Source organism: Tinamus guttatus, unplaced genomic scaffold, assembly GCF_059628265.1.
Source record: "Tinamus guttatus ecotype Peru unplaced genomic scaffold, ASM5962826v1 Tinamus_guttatus_pri_ptg000260l, whole genome shotgun sequence".
Lineage (NCBI taxonomy): Eukaryota > Metazoa > Chordata > Aves > Tinamiformes > Tinamidae > Tinamus > Tinamus guttatus.
Window position 1 is genome coordinate 958477 of NW_028288794.1, and position 19260 is coordinate 977736.

A 19260-nucleotide genomic window follows, 5' to 3' on the forward strand; every position below is an offset into this window, starting at 1 on the left:
GCGGTCACCCGTGTGAGCGCGTTGTCCCCGCGGGCTCGTCCCACCGGCCGCGCGTGTGTGCGGCACCGCGTCCGCCGCGTCCCCCACGCACACGCGCTTCGCACCCGGCCGCAGCCCCCGCCCAGGAGCCCCCCGGCCACCCGCGACCCCCGCTCGCCCGCCGGGCCCCGCGCGGCGCTGGGCGGGCTCCGCGCCCGGGCCGCCCCCAAGGGCGGCGGCGGCCGCTGCCTGCGGTGGCGCCGCGCGGAGGCAGCGGCGCTCGCGGCGCCCCGGCCCGGCTCGGCTCGGCCCGGCCCGGCCAGCCATGTACGCGGGGCGCAAGCGGAGGAAGCCGGCGCCTCGCGCGTGAGTGTGCGGGGCGCGCGGGGCCGCGCGGGGCGGGCGGGCGGGCGGCGGGTGACCCGGCGCTCTCCCCCGCAGGGCGAAGGGCGGCCCGGGTGAAGGCGCCAAGTCGAACCCGTCGAAGCGGCACCGGGAGCGGCTGAACGCGGAGCTGGAGCGGCTGTCCGGGCTGCTGCCCTTCCCGCGGGACGTGCTGGCCGGCCTGGACAAGCTCTCCGTGCTGCGCCTCGGCGTGAGCTACCTGCGCGCCAAGAGCTTCTTCCGCGGTGAGCGGCGGCGCGCGGGAGAGCCGGGATAGCGCGGGAGAGCCGGGATAGCGCGGGAGAGCCCGGGATAGCGCGGGAGAGCCCGGGATAGCGCGGGAGAGCCGGGATAGCGCGGGAGAGCCCGGGATAGCGCGGGTTCCACCCGCGGGTGCCACCCAGGGACAACGGGGCTTCTACCCGCGGCTGCCACCGGAGTAGAAAATGGAAGTTGGGTCTAGAGGATCTCCCCGCGATCCTAGGCTGGGGCTTTGGCAAGCCCAGCTGTGAGGTTAGTGGCATCTTATGTAGCACGGCTGCGAAGTTTCACAGTGAAAGTGGCCTTTTTTGCAGCAATAGGGAGAAACGCCCTTGTTAAGCTTTCTGACAATGAATAATTGTGATGCAGTTACAGTTTATTTTGGAACCTTTTAAAATACGGCGTGTTAAAGACATTGCTGAGTTCCGCAGGGATGTAATTGTTGTAATTCATAGGAGCCCTTGGGAGGGGTGGTTAGACAGCACTGGATTTGCTACTGTGAAACAGCAGTGGCATGAAAATGTTACGCGTAAGCTAAGAAACGCCACCTTTTTAACTCCAAATTATTGAATGTCCTTCCCTCACCCCGAGGGAGTGTTTATAGGATTAGCAGGCAGGTGAAATAAAAAACTAATGACTCTTTAGACCGAGAGGTCAGGACTTCTCTTTGGGCTATATTTACCTTATTTTGCAAACTTTTTTTTGCCCTGCCAAGTAGCTCTGATGTTTCAGCCTTTCTAGTGCTGAATATACTGCCTGAAGTCCCCTGAGCGGTGCCCTGCGGGATGGAGTCGAGTCCTGGGTGTTTGGCACATCTGTTAAGACGCTCCAAAGCAAAGCAGGAGCAACGTGCCGTGGTTGTGCTGGTGTTTCTGAAGGTTTCTGCCTGGCAAAAGCGTCCTTGTTCCACGTGGGGGCCGGGGACAGTGTGGGGCAGGAGGCTGTGGCCTTAGCAGGGGCAATGCAGGCCTTAGCTTCTCCGGAAACATTAATAATTTAAAATTCTCAGCTTAGAGAACTTGTAAAATGGAGGGGTGATTGCAGTTTCTTAATTTTTAAATGGCTGTTTTATTATTACTTTTTTCCACAAAGCATCAAAGAAGCTGCAGTGTTTGTTGCCCCACTATGCTAAGAAAGCAAAGGGAAGTCCTTGAACAGCCCACCTTGCCCTGAGAGAACCCAGGTCCTTGCCAGCACTGTTCATTCAGGGGCTTTACATTCATGGAGCCTGGGTGGGTTGGTTTATTTTGGTTGTGATTTGGAAGAAGCTATAAAATACCCTGTTTTGAGATTCTTGCAGATTGACATTTTGCTATGGGAGAGCAAAAACACAACTGTGAGCTGCCAGAGCAGCAGTAGAGTCTTCCCTCCCAAAATGTCTTGGGAACACTTGCCCGCTCCCCCTTATTCCCAATGTTTCGGGAATGTCTTGGGCAGGAATGGGTAGTAATGTGGTGGGGAGGGAGTTTGCTTGGATGCCAAGCACCATGAGGCAGGTTGAGTAAGGTAAGCATGGTGAGTGATTAAGAATGACAACAATCCTGCACCGTTCGACATCCGTCCTACCTCCGCTTCTCTCTTCCCCATAAAATCCCTCCCCTGCTCTCGTGTCTTCCACCTGCACCAGCTGCCGGCTCCTGCTCAACTGTGTGAGGGACTTTCTGAGTCCCCCGCAAATGCACTGTGGCTGCCAGGCATTAATCAGTGAGAACTAGAATCACAGAATGGTTGAGGTTGGAGGGAACCTCCAGAGATGGCCTAGTCCAACCCCCCTGCTCAAGCAGGGCAGGAAGACACACTGCGTGGCTGCAAAATCTGCTTAATTTGGGCACTGAGATGCCCCCTGCCATCCTAGCGACTCCCTTTCCTTATGAACGATGTTGCTCTGTGGCAGATGTGTTGAAGCCACTGCAGGAGACACAACTGCCTGCTTGAAAACACAACGTGGATTCCCAAGGAGGAACTAGATGTGGCAGAACAAGGTGAGTGGCAGAACAAGAGCAAATTGCAGAGTCTTGTAATTTGCAAGAGATTTCTGGAGGTTTTTGATGCAACCCCCTGCTATGACATAGCTCTTCTGACGGATGAAGCAGCACTGACATGACAGGCCAGCATTACTGGCTTCGAACAAGAGGACCAGAAGGAGCTGATGTTGGTTCTCAAATCCAGGGTTATATGCACACAACACTGCAAACTGGTAAAAAAGCTCTTTCCTGCCTTTTTTTTTTTTTTCCTGGCAAGAGTCCTTTTCCTCTGTCTCTTCTTGCTGAGGGAACAATTCCCCAGATCAAGACTCTCGGTCACTCCCAAGCTGAGGAGCAGGATGCCGCGGCCTGTGTCCCTCCTCCAAACTCAACCGGTGCCTGCACCTCAGCACGGAGGGGAAGGGCTGCCCTGTCCTGGGCCCTACAGCTTTGGGGTTGCTGTGTCCTTTTGACGGGAAGGGCTCCGGAGATGCTGTTGCGCTTGGCAGCGGGGCGTTGCGGTGGACGAGCGTTGCCCATGACCCCATGGCTGCCGGCCCCCTCCTCCGCGGCCCGTCTCAGCGTGGTGCCCATTGAGGGAGCCTCGTTCCTGCCGTCCCCCCGGCCCCCGCTCATAATGCGGGTCTTGTTGGGCCGCGCGGCGCCGGCGCGCTGGGGTCTGCGCGATGCGTGGTGCCAAATGAGCCCTGACAGATTAGTCTGGCTGTGCCTGGCGGGCTGCTCCCCTCTAATCCTTCCCCATTCTTGTGCTTGACACTAAGTGCCTGCGACGCGGCCGGCCCGGTACGCGCTGCCTGGGTACAGAGAGGTCACTGGTTCTTTTGCCTCCCTCGCCCTCCAAAAAAGGGGGTAGGACAGAAAGAAAACGCACGAGTAGCAGCCCGTAAGGAGGGCGTGAGGGCTGCGTTTGGGCTTAGGAAGCTCTGGCTCAGGATGGGTGTCATCTGCAGTCTGTCATCAGAGAGTTTGAGCCAATGGTGCGCTTATATGAGGTGATAGTGTAGTTTGTCCAAAAGACATAATAAAGCCTAGCAGTTTGTATTTCTTATAATTTTTTTTTTAAAATACAACATTCCAGAAAGTGTTGAGGGTTTGGGGTTTGCTTACAGTAGTCCTTATATCTGCAGTGGCTTCTGTAGCATGGGTATGCAGCTCTATGGCTGGCCATAATCCCCTGAAACTCTGGGAGAAGCTCAGGACTGAAAATGCTGCCCTGGGCTTGGGTTTCGGCTGGCAGCAGCTCCAGCTTCAGACTGAGCTGGCATTGAAGGAACTGGCTCCTCTGCAAGGAGATGAGCACTCCGGGAACAGATCGGAGCTCGTACGTCCATCTCTCCCAGCATGTTTGTGTGTTAATGTGGTGGTTACCTGAGGGGCTCTATCCGTTCTGTGGTGCCTACTGTGTCACCACGTCTCCGACTCCGTTTGCATCCAGGTCTCATCCAGCCATATTGACCCCATGGTGGCTCCTGAAGAGGAGGGTTTGAGATGAGCTTCTACCACCAGAGTATGTGCCAGGCATTGAACAAACACTGTATCTGAGAGGGGCAATGGGGGAAGGAGTGAGAGCCCCTGCATCTCCTGCCGATGTTTGGAGGGCAGGAGGTTCAGGATCTGGGCTCGGCAGGGCACAGTGTGCAAGTCTCGAGACTCTTCTAAGATACTCAATCTTCCTGCTATTTGCTTTCCTTGCAAATTACTTTTCCCTGGGCCTTATGAAAATAACTTGTAGGAAGATGACAGAGAGATCCATGAGGTTTCATCTAGACACTTGGTAGCTGTCTGCTCTGTTGGCTAGAATCACCTCTGCGTTGGGGTCTCTCAAAATTCCTGTCCTTTCAAACACAAGCAAGGGAGCAGAAGGGGCATGAAGCTTCAGGCTGAGATCTTGAGTTGAGACAGCGCAAATCTAAAGCTCTTGGGAGACAGGTGAAGGCACCAGGAGGTGCTGGGAAGCAGGACAGGGAGAACTTTTTGCCCACAAGTTATTCTTAACGTCTAGGCTTGGGCACTGACCTAACTCTTATGAACTTACCAAACAGTTCTCATGCTCTCAGTGAAAGTCATGACTTCCCTCAGGTATTCTTGCCACTGACTGTGTTTGCCGTGGGCAGCGTTTTCATGTATAAAATGATGCTTCCTTAATTCTTGGAGGTACAGTTCTTATCCTTCATATTAGCTATTATCTTTAAATTTCCAGCATGCTATTGGATTCTTCAGTTTATTTCTGTTGAAGATGTGGTTTTGGGGGTAGGGCAGGTGCATCCATGACTTAAAATTCCTGGAGAGCTCATGGAACAGAAAGTGAATGTTTTGTTACTAAGGGAGAAGCAGAGCATGTAGGTGTCAAACTGTAGGGTGATGAAACTATAGGCTGAACACAGCGTCTTCCTTGGCCACGAGGAGCTTCCTCAGGCTGTGGAGGGTCTCTGCCATCTCTAAGCTGACACTTGGAAAACTCTCACGCTAGCTAAACACCACAAAGTGAGAAAAGGCTCGTGCTGGGAGTGTGCAGAAGTGTCGAGGTTACGTGCTGGAGACTTAGGAAAGGACTACGGTTATGAGGGTGCATGTGCTCATAGGTGCTGCAAGGAGAAGGGAAAGCCTGTACAGTCTGCAGGAAATTCTGGATGAGTTGGGACCTTTGTACATGCTTTCACTTGACACACAGAAAGTAACATGCAGTCAAAGCATCCTTGCTTTTATAAGTGCAATTAGATCTTTGAACAGGACATTCATTATTCACCAGACATGTTCACAGAACTTTGTGTATCTGTACTATTCAGTTGAGGGATAAATAATTAATCTACTTGATGAAATTTATGTCAATGGGGAGCTGTGGCACGTATTATGAAACACTGAGTAAAACCATAGTCTCTACTATGGATAAGAAAGTGGAAAATACTTGTTACTGCCTTCTGCAGCTTGCCATCACACCGCTCACCACAACCTCCTGCGCTGTCCAGCCAGGTTCAGCCTGGCTCCTGCCTGCCCAGCTGGCCCTGTCTTCATCAACTTCTCCCAGTGAGCATCTTTTGTGCCACCCTGTCAAAAGCCTTACTAAGGTTTGCTCCCCTTCACGTCCTGGGTTCTGTCCTGCTGGTGGAATCTGGGGGCTGCGTTTGGTCCCGGTTCTTCACTCCCTGCACAAAGGACTGGCCTTGTCCTCCCAGCTGAGGCGGGTCAGGGATGTTTCTGCTCTTTGTGTGCTTTTCCTCTGGTAGAAATCAGTGCTCACATCTCTCCAGGACTCACACAGAAGCTCTGTGGCACAGCAGTACTGCAAAGGCCTGGCCAAGGGGGCTTAAATGTTTATGATACCCACAGAAGGCAAAATTCTTTCAAACTGCAGCTTTTATCCCAGTCCGGGCAACGCATCCTTTCTTCTTTTGCCCTGCGGGAGGCAAACGCCACTGCCTGCAACCTCTCGCCGAGAGCCGGCGGCGAGCGGCGCCCTTGCCCTTGCTGCTGCCCTCTCTGGAATACGGGATCCAGCGTTTGGGAGCCCTCTGCAAGGCACCAGAAACTACATAGAGGGAAAACATACATCCTCATTACTGCCTTTCCCATCCTCACTTCCTTCCTTCACTGCCTGCCAGGGACACAAGTGCTGCTGGCAAGGGCACCTGCGAGCTGATTTCCACGGGACAAACCACTTCTTCCCCCATATAAATGCCTAGTCCAAGTACTGCAGCCCTTCCTAGCAAGGATGAAGCCAGCATCTCTGTACTCAAAGCAGCTTGCGTGGTGGCAAGTGTCTGGTTTGAAAGGCCACTTTTCTCCAAGTGACCATTTTTCCCCGTTCCTGTCTTACTTTTCCAGGGCAGAACCGCAGTGTGGAGGATGCCACTACCAACTGTCTGGCTGATCTCTGCTCTGTCAGTCAGATTTGCTGTGACAGTTCTGCTGAATTAGCCACCCAAGGGGCTGTGCAGGCCTATTTATAGAGAGACAAAGCCAGGGGAGAGCAGGCTGAAGGCCAGTCTGAGATATCTGCAGCGAAGAGCTGGGCATCTTCAGCCCTGTTTAGGGTTCCTGAATGCTTCTGTGGAAAACACGCTGCTTTGGTAAAGGACAGAAAACTCCCTCATAGGGGAAATCTGTTTGTATGGAAACAACCTCCTGCCTCTGCAGGGTGTGAGTGTTTCCCAGGTTGGCTCAGGAGCCCGTGAGCCAGACAGCCTGATATTCTGGCATGCTGGTTCCTCCCAGGTGAGTGACACGGAGGCTTTTCATGAGGATGAGAAATAAAATTATTTCCAGGAGCATCAGGGAGCCTTCCCTCCTTCACACCCGAAGAAGTTATGTCGTATTCTCAGAATCAGGAATCATAGAGGACAGGATGTCGTCCTCCCTCTCTGACACTGTAGCACTGCAAATTTTAACTGATGTCTCCTCTGGCCTGATAGCTTTGGAGTGGCCTGGGCACTCACTTGCTGCTAGCAAGGCCTGTTTTTAGTACTTGTGATCCAAATCCATCACTCATAATTTTTTGCTTTGCAGGACTGGGCTCTGAGAAATAGTCAAGCCATTAAACTCCTCTGCTGGAGACCTCTGAGGGGAGGGTGGCTGCCTCTTGGGCTGCTCTTTGGCTGTGCAGGTCCATCCTTGTCCCGCCCCAGGGCAGTGCAGCGCTGCAAACCTGCCTCGTGCACGAGGCCTGCACGGGACAGCCACACTGCTCCTCCTCGCGGCCCCCACGTCTGCCTGTGCCTGTGGGTTTTCCAAGATCATCCTCCTCAGAACGGGGAGATCTTCATCCTCAGCAGGAAGCGGTCATGACGTGTCCTGATCCGTTCAGATCCCAAGAAGCGGTTGGTGGCCGAGGGGTTTCCCGGTGCGTGGGCTGTGTAACGCGGTGCGCGGGGCGGGATGGGAGCCACGGTGCGGGGCTGCGCCCCGGCGCGAGCAGAGGCAGCGGTGACAGCGCAGGCTTCGTGCTCTGCTCTCCGTTCCACGCAGCCTCGCGGCCTCTGGGCTCCTGCCATCGCTGCGTGACTTCCTCCACATGGAGGAGTTTAAGGAAAGAATGCCACCTGCAGATGAGTGTGGAGTTTGTCTGATTGGTTTTTAACTACATTGAATACACTTCTCTCCTGCAAAACCTGTCTGCAGCGGGGGCAGCCTGCACTCAGGTACTGACGTGCCAGTGAAAATGGGCTCAGCACCAGCATCGGCATGAAGCAGTGCATATGTTAGAGCAAGGGGACCCTTCTCTGGGGAGTCTGGATGGATGCCTGGAAGATATAGATGGGTTTGACATAGACTCTGCAGATTATACCCTTCAAGATGGCATGTTTCTTACTCAAAAGAGAATGGGGTATGGTGCAAAGCAGCCAACACCACTGCTGCTGCTGTTTGCAAATAAATGCTAGGCATGGCGATACCTGTGGAAGAAACAGAGCAGCCACTGTGCTTGAAGAGAGAGTTTGTATGGCTTTGTACCTAAGGGCTGGCTCGGACTGCACATGACCCACTGGGCCTGGCAAGAGGTGGGATGGGGAGTTGAAAATGTGTCCATGGGGTCTGAAGGTCTCCTGATGGCTACTGCTCAGCACATGAACTAGCTCACAATATCCTTGGGAGACACTCAGAAAATAAGGGATGAACCAAAAGGCTTCCCCTGGAGCGGCATTGCCAAGTGTGGACTGCAAATGCAGCCAGGTTGGTAAGAGGTTCTTCTGGGCACGTCTGAAACGTTGCTGCAGTGCTGAATTCCCTTTCTTTTGCTTTGTTGCAGTTGCCCTGAAGAATCACAGTGCCGAAGAAGCAGGGAGCGGCGGAGCCCACGCGGGCGGACGGGCTCCGGGCTCGGCAGCTCCAGGGGTGCCGGAGGGAGAGCTGCTCCTGCAGGTTGGTGCTCACATGGCCCGGGCACGCTCCGGCACGGCAGCTCCCTCTTCCAGCCGCTTTGAGTTTCACCTAAAGAGCAGCCTGCTGTGTTATTCATCACAGAATACCTGGGTGAAACACATTATGGTAGCAGGGGAGAAGCTGTCCAGTTCTTGATCTCTGTTCAATAATTTACTGATCAATACAGCTTTTTAATGAGCATGCAAAGCTCATTTTCTCCCTACTCTTGTTCAGTGACTTCAGACTGTCTAACTCATGATGGTTTGAGGTAGCAGAGGTTTAAGCATTGTTCAAGCACAAAAGAAAACGGAGAAAAAGACACTGTGGAGTCTTCGTAGTTTCTCAGACAGTGATGCTTAACATGTGGAGAGAATACACAGACACCAAGGGGCCAAATCTTCAGTCGTCCACATAGTGCAGGTGGCTGCAGGCAGGGGGTTCTGCAGGCACCCCCTGCCCTCGCTCTCCTGCAGCAAGCTGGAGTGGGGGAAGAGGTGTGATTTGGCCTTTGCTGTGGCTCCCACTAGGGCCTGTCTCCCTATGACTTCCAGGGCTGGAGGAACATCAACCAGAGAGGGTGAATGTCTCTGTTTTATCCCTTAGCAGCAGGGAGCTAAGTGCAGTCTGTCGTATCGTGTAGCCAAGAGACACTAACAGACACGGTCGCTGAACTGTTTTCCGTGTTCCCCTGAGAATCAGCACAATCTTGGTCACCCTTTTGCAGCCTGGCAGAGGTTTTCTCGCATCTGGATGTATAAGATGGTGTGCCAATACTTCAGGACAGGGGTGATCATTGTGGAATGGCCGAGCTCCCTTCCTGAGAGCAGGAAAGCACCTTCAAAGTGGCTGATGCTTAAGCAAGACTGAGAATTGGGTCAATAATCTCTGCCGAGCTACAAAGCAGTATTACCAAGCAGTGCAGGGTAACGCACACATTGTTTTGCAGGTTACTAAATCCTCCCCTGGTCAGGGTACTTAAGAGAAGTTAGAGTGATATAAGACATGCTTGGCTGACATGGGACAGAAATGCCTCAGAAGCTGCTCAAAGGGTTAAGGCGCGTGTGGTGGCACTAATTAACCTCTGCAGCAGATTCCCACACATTCAGGCCCACACAGTAAATAGAGTGTTTGTGCCTGGAATAAAGGGGGCAGGGGGAGATAGGGACCCAATGAATCGGGAATTGGCAGCAACAGTAACTGGACTTGGCCAAGAGGACTCGCTCGGCTCCAATTACTCCTGGTCTGATGTAAAGGCAAGGACCGACCTGGCTACTGCGGATTTCCTCTCTGTGGCCAGATTTAGTGTTATGGGTCTGGTTTTAGCTCTTGGCAGACACACTCTGGGGTGAGTGCTGCAGGAGGACCCCTGCCCTCCGTAGCACTTCCCGTTCAAGCTAGCAGTGGTGTCCCTGCAGGACCCGCTGCCCTGATAGGGAGAGTGACCAAGCACAGAGAACACTGTGTGTGGTTGGGGTCTGCAGTGCTGCTCCCTGGGGCTGGCAGCATTTTGAACTGTTCCTCCCTGGCTGTTCCTAACGCTCTGTCTGTAACACACGGAGCTGGGAAGTGGATGTCCCAAAGGACATCCTTGGGAGGAGGGGAGTGTTCACCCTGGCACACGCTCACAAGAACTGCGGCCCCACCTCAACCACCTACCTTCTTTTTAATGCAAACTGCTGCGCTGAAGGTGCAGTTTATGCAGATCCCTAACAGCATATTTTCAGCCCAAATTCATTACGCACGTAGGGATGAGCCCTTCCTGAGGCTGACAGCAGCGCTGAGTAGCTCAGCCCATTCTGGCCTAGGAATGGGATGCTCCCTTGCATGCTGATTTTGCAGTCTTGGAGCTCTAAGAGAAGATGGAAAGAAAGGCCACTGAACTGTAAAACATGTAAGTTGTGTAGCATTAAAAATGCATCAGAAGCCTCAGATTGGCTGCATTTGCTCTTTTCTGGGGGGAGGGCTCGGTGCTTTGAGCCCACACAGGCGAGGGAAGCAGAGTGTTTATTTTATGAAAACAGAGCACAACATCCGGAGACTGACTCCAGTGTGCTTGGGTGGAGGATGTGCATGAGCAAGGACACGCTGCAGGACACGGTGCTCGTACTGCACGAAGCTGCACACTAACCAGACCGAGGGACTGCGAGGAACAGGAGTGAGGCTGCGAGTGTCTTGTGGCTAACGTGTGCATCCCGGGACTCGCCTCCCAGCACACGCCGGCATTTGAGCTTTTCCTCTGCCATGAAGTACTTCAGAAGGATGTTCGTGTGCAGGCAGCACAAGTGCCTATAGCAGGTCCCCACTGAGCAGGAGTTTGAGACGGAAAAATTATTTGCCAAAGGGAAAAAGTACTTTAGGGCCTATATGATTCTGTAAAAGTGAGTCCTCTCTCCTCTTCCCCCTGTGCTAGAAGAAACTGATTTTGCAAAAAATTATTTTTTAGTTTTCATCTTTCCATTTTTAATGGCTCAGGTTCTTTCCAGCATTAGGTTGTCCACCCTGACTGCAGGGAGAGAAGTTGCAAGTAGCAGGGAGTGTTTGTGGGAGAAGAGCTCTTTAGAGCTTTGATGGAGAAGCTGAGGATGGTAGTGGGGACCATTCTGTTGGAGACACTCAGTGCAGGGTGTCAGCAGCAGAGAGGGCTCTCTCCAGCAAAAGCTCCCAAGCTCCTAGGCCTTATTCATGTCTCTGCTGTCCTCCCCAGCTACAGCAAGTCAGGAGAGAAGTTTTGAGAAGGAAAAGGCCACAGTCGCAGACCCAAGGGTCTCCCAGCATCCAAAAATTGCCAGAGGCCTCCCAAAGGACACAGAAACTCCCCAGTGGAGCTAGTAGGGGTCAAGACTAAATGAAGCCAGTGTGAAACACTGCTTTCATTCAAAGTTGTCAAAAAGTTTTACTTCCTCCAGAACACCAGAACAGTCCCACTCCTAATTGTGTCCAGTTTCATTCGGCAGGCAGTTCTATCACTTTATCTGTTCCTCACATAGTATGAGGATCAATATCCATATCTGCCTTCTGCCCCAAGAATGGAAGCCAAGGTTTCCATGAGTCTGAATTAGGCTACACTCAAGCGGGCGAATGCAGTTAGATGGGGGAGCTTGGACAAACCCAGCCACAGGCCCCATCCATTTGCTTGGCTAGTACAGCTCTGCCAGCACCGTGATTGCTGCAGTGTTGGTATTTGCTGAACGGGGGTGCTTTTTGTCCAATCTGAAAGAAACTGAACTAATGCTCTGTTCTGACACATCGCTCCGTTCAGCCTCCCAGGCACTCGGCTACACTGCAGTGTGTTGTGACATTTACATTACTTGAGAGCCTGGAAAAAAAAAGGAAGAACCCCCGTGGTCCCTCCTTTTTGGGCAGCAATTAAACAGGTCATTCAGAATTAAAAGGCCACTTGCTGAACCCTGTTTGCAACCCAAGTAGCTAAGAAGTGACCATGTAACCTCACAGTTCTCACAGGAGAAGAAGGGACTGTCCATCCTATGTCCATGCTGTAAAGAGAAGGTATCCAGCGGGGATCTCCAGGGGAAAAGTGTGTGGCCTGCTCATATTCCCCTCAGGACACCTAGGGCTGTCACCAGAACAAGGCCTTTGTTGTAGAAGCTCTGAATCTACTCTCACGTTCACGTGTGCTCCGTGCACTGCTGCATCTCATCTGCTCTGTGCAGATTGCTCTTCTGCGTCTCTGCAGCAGAATTTAGCTTTTGCTAATTAGATTTTGCAGTCAGAGGCAGAGCTCCCTCCACTTTGAAGTAAGAAGCAGGGTCAGATGGTGCTGTTACCAATGTGCTTATGATGGAGAGAGACATAAGCAATACCAAGAGCTCCTGTGGCTCAGCTTGGGATTCCTTTTCTCTCCAGCCAACTGCCAAGCAGTGGATTTACCCAAGGGAAGCAGCATGGAGGAAAATCTAAGAATAAATTACAGTGTTTGGTTACAGCCCTGTTAGAAAAGGGTGATGTGAACATGGCCTTTAACTGCTGGCCTTCTCTCTCCCCCAGGCACTCAATGGCTTTGTGTTGGTGGTGACATCAGAAGGAGTGATATTTTACTGCTCGCACACGATTCAGGACTACCTGGGGTTTCATCAGGTTAGTAGGATGCCTGTGCTTTGGGGTGGTGGGTTTGCTCTTGGTAAGTTGATTTGGCCTTGGTGATGGAGGATAGGCCTAAGCTCCTTGCTGGGAGCTCTGCAGACATAGCAGGGTCTCTGTGGATTGTGTGTCCTGGGAAGAAAGCAGGACATTGATGTTACTGTGCTCTCAGAGTACCCTTCCCTTTGTAGGGCTCAAGAGAAGGAAGAGCAAGGGAGCTGCAACATGCAAAGATTTTACCCTCCATGGGATTTTGGTGGCTTGGGAGTTTAAGATGTGAGGTGTCCTAGCTGCACTGAGACAATAGTGAAGGAGAGAGAAAAATGGTTAAATAGGAGTCTTTGACATAGTTTTATGCTCCAACACAGCCTTTGGGACAGAGCAGCCAGGCTGTTGGTAGAAAAAACTCATTTCAGTGGAATGGGCAATTTCATGTTCCCAGCCAGACCAGGAAAACTAGCATCTAGGAAGAAGCCACGGGATTCAAATGTTATTTCTTTCCTTTAGACAGATGTCATGCACCAGAGTGTATTCCAGCTGATCCACCCCGAGGACCAGCAGGAATTCAGGCGCAACCTGCACTGGGCCCTCAGCCCGCCCTGCGCTCCCGAGGGTGAGCCCTGCTCTGAAGGTAAGCGCAGGTTTCCAGGCCGACATGGGACATCCATCCCATCAACTCAGAGGCTAGTGGAGCTGCTCCTTCTTGCCTTCATCCAGAGATGAGTTTGTCCTCAACAGGATCCTGCCTTGCTGCGGGTGGTGTCTGCATGTGGCCACCATCATCACAGCAAGGACTCGTCCTAATGCAGGCTGGCAAAGCCACCACGTGCAGCTGCACAGTGCAGATGGTCTTCATGTGCTCTGCCATGTTCTACGTTATGGAACCCAGATCCCATGTGTGGCTTATACAGGGCCCAAATCTGTGGCTGAGGCGCAGAGTCCTGCTCCAGTGGATTTTCTGTTGCTTTGCAGACTGCTGCAGCTGTCGATACTGTGTCAGGGCTGCTGAAACCCCCCGCCCTTGCTGAGGACCACCTGCCTTTGCCTCTCTTGCTCACTCTCTCTTACAGGGGAGAAGAGTCTTGGCTCTTCTGCTGTCACCTACAAGCCTGATCAGCTGCCCCCAGAAAACTCAGCCTTCCTTGAAAGGAGCTTTGTGTGCCGGTTTCGCTGCCTCCTGGATAACTCATCCGGCTTCCTGGTGAGTACAGATCTGCACTGCCGTCTCCACAGGAGGATGGTGCTCGGATAATGATATTAGGCAGGCCGTGTGTCTGAATTCATCTGGGAATGGGGGAGCTGAAAGGGAAAATACTCCTGGAGCACAGGTGAGTTGGTCCTACAGTGCTACTGTGTCAGATGGTTCAGGGCCCATGAACCTCCTCTCCTTACTGCTGTGGAGATTCACTGCTGCTGGTGGAGGGCTGGTATCCCCTGTGGATTGTTTGCGTCAACTTTCCAGTGAGATGACTTACTTTCCATGCAACTTTCTTCTCTCATTTTTTTTTCTATACAGTTTAATAATAAAAAATGTGTGATACCAAACTCTTCTCTTTCAAGGCTTTCAACCTTCAAGGCAGGCTGAAATTCCTTCATGGGCAAAACAAAAGGTCCAAAGACGGGTCTCCACTGCCATCCCAGCCTGCCCTCTTTGCTATCTCCACCCCCTTGCAGCCGCCATCTATCCTGGAGATCAGAACCAAGAACACAATCTTCAGGACGAAGCACAAGCTGGACTTCACCCCCTTGGCATGTGATGCCAAGTAAGTAACAAAGCTGATTTGAGGGGGACCTGCTGTGAACCTGTGTTTCCTGCACAGTGGTTCATGCATGATACCCAGGTGGGCTCTGCCTCTGAGCACGGTGCTTTCTGGCTCTCTTGCAGGGGGAAGATTGTTTTGGGCTACACTGAGGCAGAACTGCGGATGTGTGGCACTGGTTACCAGTTTGTCCACGCTGCTGACATGCTGTATTGTGCAGAGAACCATGTCAGAAGTAAGATCTCCTTCCCTTCTCCCTTGTGCTCGCCTCTGAGGTTGATAGGTGGGCTTGGACTATGGTAGCTGTCCTATCAAGCCAGGCAGCTTCCCGCCAGTTGCATACTCTGCTTCATGCCTTGCCATGATGCTCTAGTTGTTGTGGGGGTCTCTCTGTTGGAGGATTTGCATGTTTGTAGAGCTGGAGCCTTGGAAGAGCTGCAGCTCTCAAATCAGCCCCTAGCTCATGTGATGTGCTGCACAGGCCTCAGCACAAGTTTGTTTTCTCCTGCCAGTGATGAAAACAGGCGAGAGCGGCCTGACTGTCTTCCGCCTCCTGACGAAGGACAAGCGCTGGAAGTGGGTGCAGGCCAACGCGCGGCTCGTCTACAAGAACGGCAAACCCGAGTATATTATTGCCACACAGAGACCACTCGTGTGAGTGCTGCCCGGGATGGGGGTGAATGCACACTTGCCTTCACTGTGGACTCTGGGAAACAGGGCAGGGTGTTTGGTCATCACTGCTTCTTGCATCTCGTAAGGGAGTAGCCATAAGACACTGTGCTCTGACCAATGTTGTCCAACCTCACTGCAAGATACTGATCTTGCTTGGCGGCTGCCATGGGTGTGGGTGGGAGGGCAGGTCTGGGACCTGACCCCTGCAGTCAGAAGAATGGATTTTGTGACCTCTTTGACTCAGCCTGCAGCAGTGCTCTGGTTGTGTTCTTGAGGAAGAGCCTAGTCCATTAACAGCTCCCACAACCTTCTGCCCATGTGGGGCCAGAAACAACAGGGACCTCAAGCGTGTCGCAGTTGGGTTTGACAGTAAGCCAACACCTGTGTCCTTAGGAGGATGACTGCAGCACAGATGAGCAAGGCAAAGGGGTGACTATTGTCCAGCAAAACTCTTTATCCCTGCTTATATTACAGATGTGTTTGTGTGTATTTGTGTGTGAGCAGTGCAGTCTGGTAAGAGCAAAAAAGGGTTGCAAAAGGGTTGCTGGGATCACAGTTACCCTTTGCAGGAAACAACTAGCAGCGTGTACACACATACAAAACCTAATTCTTCTTCCTCCTGTGCAGAGATGAAGAAGGAGGAGAACATCTCAGGAAACGGTCCGTGCATCTTCCCTTTACATTTGCAACGGGAGAGGCACTCTTATACCAAACTACTCACAGTCTCCCAGGCTTCCCTGACTCTTTCCAGAACAAAGAGAAGAATAACAAGTCCAAGAAGACCTGCCACAGCAGTGGAAGGCACTCCTGGAAGGATAACATTGACCCCAATTCTCTGCTAGGTGCTATAACACGACAGGATGAGGCCATGTACGTCTCCCAGACAGCTCCCACACACAGTCACTGCTCCAGCAGTAGTTTCCAGAACCACCTGGGAGATATGTCCTTATGGGGTGCACACAGAGAGCCCTGGAGTACACTCACTGCCCCACTTTCCTCAGGGGAAAGCAGCCTCAAGCAGGAACTGACAGATTTGCAGGAGAAGGACCCTCTCTTGGCCACCTTGGACTCACTCTCGATCAGCAGTGATGAGAGTTGTTCCAAGAGTGAACTGTCCAATGCACTGGAGAGTCTTGGTTTCAATGCCAAAGACTTGGAACTCCTGCTGTTGGATGAGAAAATGGTGATGGTTGATATGGATCTTGATCACTCCCTGTCCCTCAGCAACTTCCTAACCAACAATGAGATTCTCTCCTACATCCAAGAGTCTCTAATGAACAAGTATGAGGCGGGGCAACAGGTCAGGTCTTTGCTGGACACAACCCAGAGCCTGAATGAAGGCTTTGCTATGTACCAGGCCCAGGGGGAGGAGAAGGACTCTCAGTACCTTTCCCAGCAAATGCAGCAGTCTGGAGTAGCCCCGGGCCAGTCAGCCGCTCCACCATGGGAATGGCCCCTCCACACCACCCTGGGGCAGCTATCCCCATTGCTGCTGAAGCCATCAGAGGAAGAGAAACAGCAGGCTGCTGGCTTGCAGTGGAAGCCAGCTGCAGAAGAGGGCTTGCTCCACTTCTTCCAGCTCACACAGGGCACGCAGTGGGCCAGAGCTCCCGGTTTGGGCCTGCAGAGCTCCCCCATGGGAGCCCCATGCCCACAGGAGCCACACAGGGCTCCACGGCTGGAGAGTCAATTCCCAGCTATGCTTGTGGCCCAGGTAGATGCTCTTCAGCCCTCTTCCAGTCACAGTCAGGGCTCGGGGTGTTCGGGATTGCCAAGCCCACTGAAACACAAGGCCAACCAGCACCTGCTGATGGACGGGGTGTGTGGCCACAACCCCCCAGCCTCTCCGCACCCCCTCCCTGGCAGCAGCAGCAGCCCGTGGCAGGACTATGTTTCCCCGCTCCTGGGGTCCCCAGCTCAGCCTGATTTCTATAGTGTTCACCGAGACTTGAACCCCCAGTGCCAAGGCTGCTCGAGTCCAGTGCACGGGCCCAGCACGTCAACAACATACGTGAACCTGAATGGATTGCCCAGCATGGAAACTGTGGACAGCACAGGCTCCCGGGAAGAGGTGGTTCCATACTCTGTTTTTTTCCCTCCTTCCTCATACCAGCTTATTTCCAAGAAGCAGCCAAGCCCTGTTACCTCAGCATCCCACCACCCTTTCCAGAGCTTGGCTGCAGAGCACTTCGGGAGCGTTGGCAGGCCACTGGAGACTCCCATGAACTCCTATGGGACGTACACCTCCTTGCTGAGCCAGGAGAGCGGGCACAATGTAAGGATCTCATTCTGCTCCTGAACTCACTGTTTTATTTGGCAGCGTTTCTTGGGGGTGCTAGCATGGGGAAGGCACAAGCCACTGGTTACTAGACAGCAATCACCTTCCTTGTTCATAGCAGCCCCTCCTTGCCAGCTTCCAGACAAATTAATACTAGCAAAATACTGCCCCTTAAAAGCCTAAATGCCTTTTTTTTTCCCCCCCTCTCTCTTTCTTCTCTTAGCCTGAAAACAGCTGTATTCTGTCCAATGGTTATGCGGGACTCTCTGGAGACTTCCTGGTGCCGAGGGGGAGATCTGCTACTTCCAGCAAGCTGCACTCCTGCACAGAAGTGCTTCCAGATCACCATCACACATCCAACAGTGACTTTTTCCTTTAGGAGAAGCAGATTAGATGCGACAAAACAGGATTATTCACATACCATATGGGGAGAAGCTGTGTTAAAGTTACGGATAGCAAACAGCCCTGTCATGCGTGTCCTGCCACCGCTCTCAGTGTCAGTTACTTTGGCTTGGCTGACTTTGTTCTTATATTTTATCAACCTCTTGTGATGCTGATCCTGCAGCGCAAGGAAGAAGGAAGACTGTGTGCGCCAGACTGTACGTCTCAGAGATGTGTCCCTGGCCTGAGAACTTAGGTTACCATTAGGGCAGGCAGCAGGGCTGCAGAGCGGGGCTTCTCTGGGGCATGGATGCTTGGAATCAGCCAGCACACGCAGCATCTTTGTGCAGCTATCTTGGCATGGCTTAGATTTGGTCAGCTTTGGCCCATTACAAGACTCCAAACTTTAGGACATATTTTTCATGACCTCTCTCATTCTATCCTGACCCCCTGGTTTTTGTTTCCCCAGCAGAAATGTTGTCAGCCCTTTCTGTCTATGCATCTTGCAGCAGGAGAGTTAATTCTCAAGTATTTTGGCCTATTTTATTGACTTTTATGGCTGTTGCTGCTTTTAAATGGTGTTCAGAGACTAACTTTCGCTCTAGAAAGGGAAAGGATTGCTTTCTAACACCTACCAAGGTGCTCTGTGTTAAAGATGTGATATTAATGTGCAAGTCTTGCACTCTGCAGAGAAATTAGAGTAAGGTCTCTGTTGCACGAACCTTTGCAGTTCTGTCATTAAGTGAAAGGGGATTTTTTTGTTTGTTTTGTTCTGTATTTTCCAGGCTTTTTGAAACACTAGCTGCTTTCATTATTGCTGCTTCACTCCCAAAGTTCAGTAGCCCTTGACCTTGTCTGTCCAAAGCAGCCGTCACCTCTGAGGAAGGTTGGATTTCTGCACTCTGCTAGGGTGGGCAAGGCTCACATCCTTTAGCTTCACTGATGCTTTCTGATGAGCAAACATTTACAAGCAGGTCCTCCCAAAAGAATTGTGTGTAGAAAAAAGACAGAAGGTTTTCACCTATGGTATTAACTTTCCTGCTTTCCCTGCCAAGGCACCTTTGGCTATGGCACAGGCCACATTGAATGGATGCTTGTTTTAAAAAGAAATCTGAGCCCTGACTTCTGTCTCATATTGCACTGGTTCTTTTGGAGCCAAATTTTTGTGTGTCCAATGCATTTTTAGGACCTAGATTAGATGTCCTGCACTCAATGTCCAGCTGTTCAGGTACTTCATTCTCAATCTAGGATCAAACTGGCATATAAGCCATAACTTGCATCTGTGCCTAAACAAAATGCAGAAAAGTAGTGGAATAGACTGCTAACTGAAGGAGAAAATTCAGATATACTGTACAAAGGAAAGTTTTCAGTAAGATAAAGAAAAGTATGATGTTTAAATATTGACATAGTCATATTTTCCCATAGAAATGAAATACCACCCATACATATGTATATGAGTTAACGGATACGTTTTTATGCCACTGCAGTGAAGAAGAAAATCTCTTCCCAAAACATTAAATTAGTATCCTATGGGATGAGACAAATAGACTGTTCAAAGGATCAGAAATATGTCTGCTAAGAAATCTGACAAAGCAGAACCTCTTCCTGT

General features: G+C 51.8%; 1 protein-coding gene across 1 annotated transcript; it reads left to right on the plus strand.

The window, feature by feature from the left end:
- Nucleotides 1-304: 304 nt before the first annotated feature.
- On the plus strand, nucleotides 305-17673 carry LOC104575354 (aryl hydrocarbon receptor). The gene is made up of 11 exons (XM_088526963.1): nucleotides 305-345; nucleotides 421-608; nucleotides 8350-8462; nucleotides 12468-12557; nucleotides 13068-13191; nucleotides 13631-13761; nucleotides 14121-14323; nucleotides 14446-14555; nucleotides 14833-14974; nucleotides 15620-17267; nucleotides 17494-17673. Exons 1-11 carry the CDS (start codon nucleotides 305-307, stop codon nucleotides 17647-17649), a joined length of 2946 nt encoding a protein of 981 aa, XP_088383089.1. The 3' UTR covers nucleotides 17650-17673.
- Nucleotides 17674-19260: the final 1587 nt, after the last annotated feature.

Excerpts from the sequence above, each read along its gene's own strand:
- LOC104575354 (XM_088526963.1), top strand. The coding sequence starts at position 305 with ATGTACGCGGGGCGCAAGCGGAGGAAGCCGGCGCCTCGCGC. Across the intron at positions 609-8,349 it reads CGCCAAGAGCTTCTTCCGCG|TTGCCCTGAAGAATCACAGT; the intron begins GTGAGCGGCGGC and ends GCTTTGTTGCAG. Across the intron at positions 13,192-13,630 it reads GGGTGAGCCCTGCTCTGAAG|GGGAGAAGAGTCTTGGCTCT; the intron begins GTAAGCGCAGGT and ends TCTCTCTTACAG.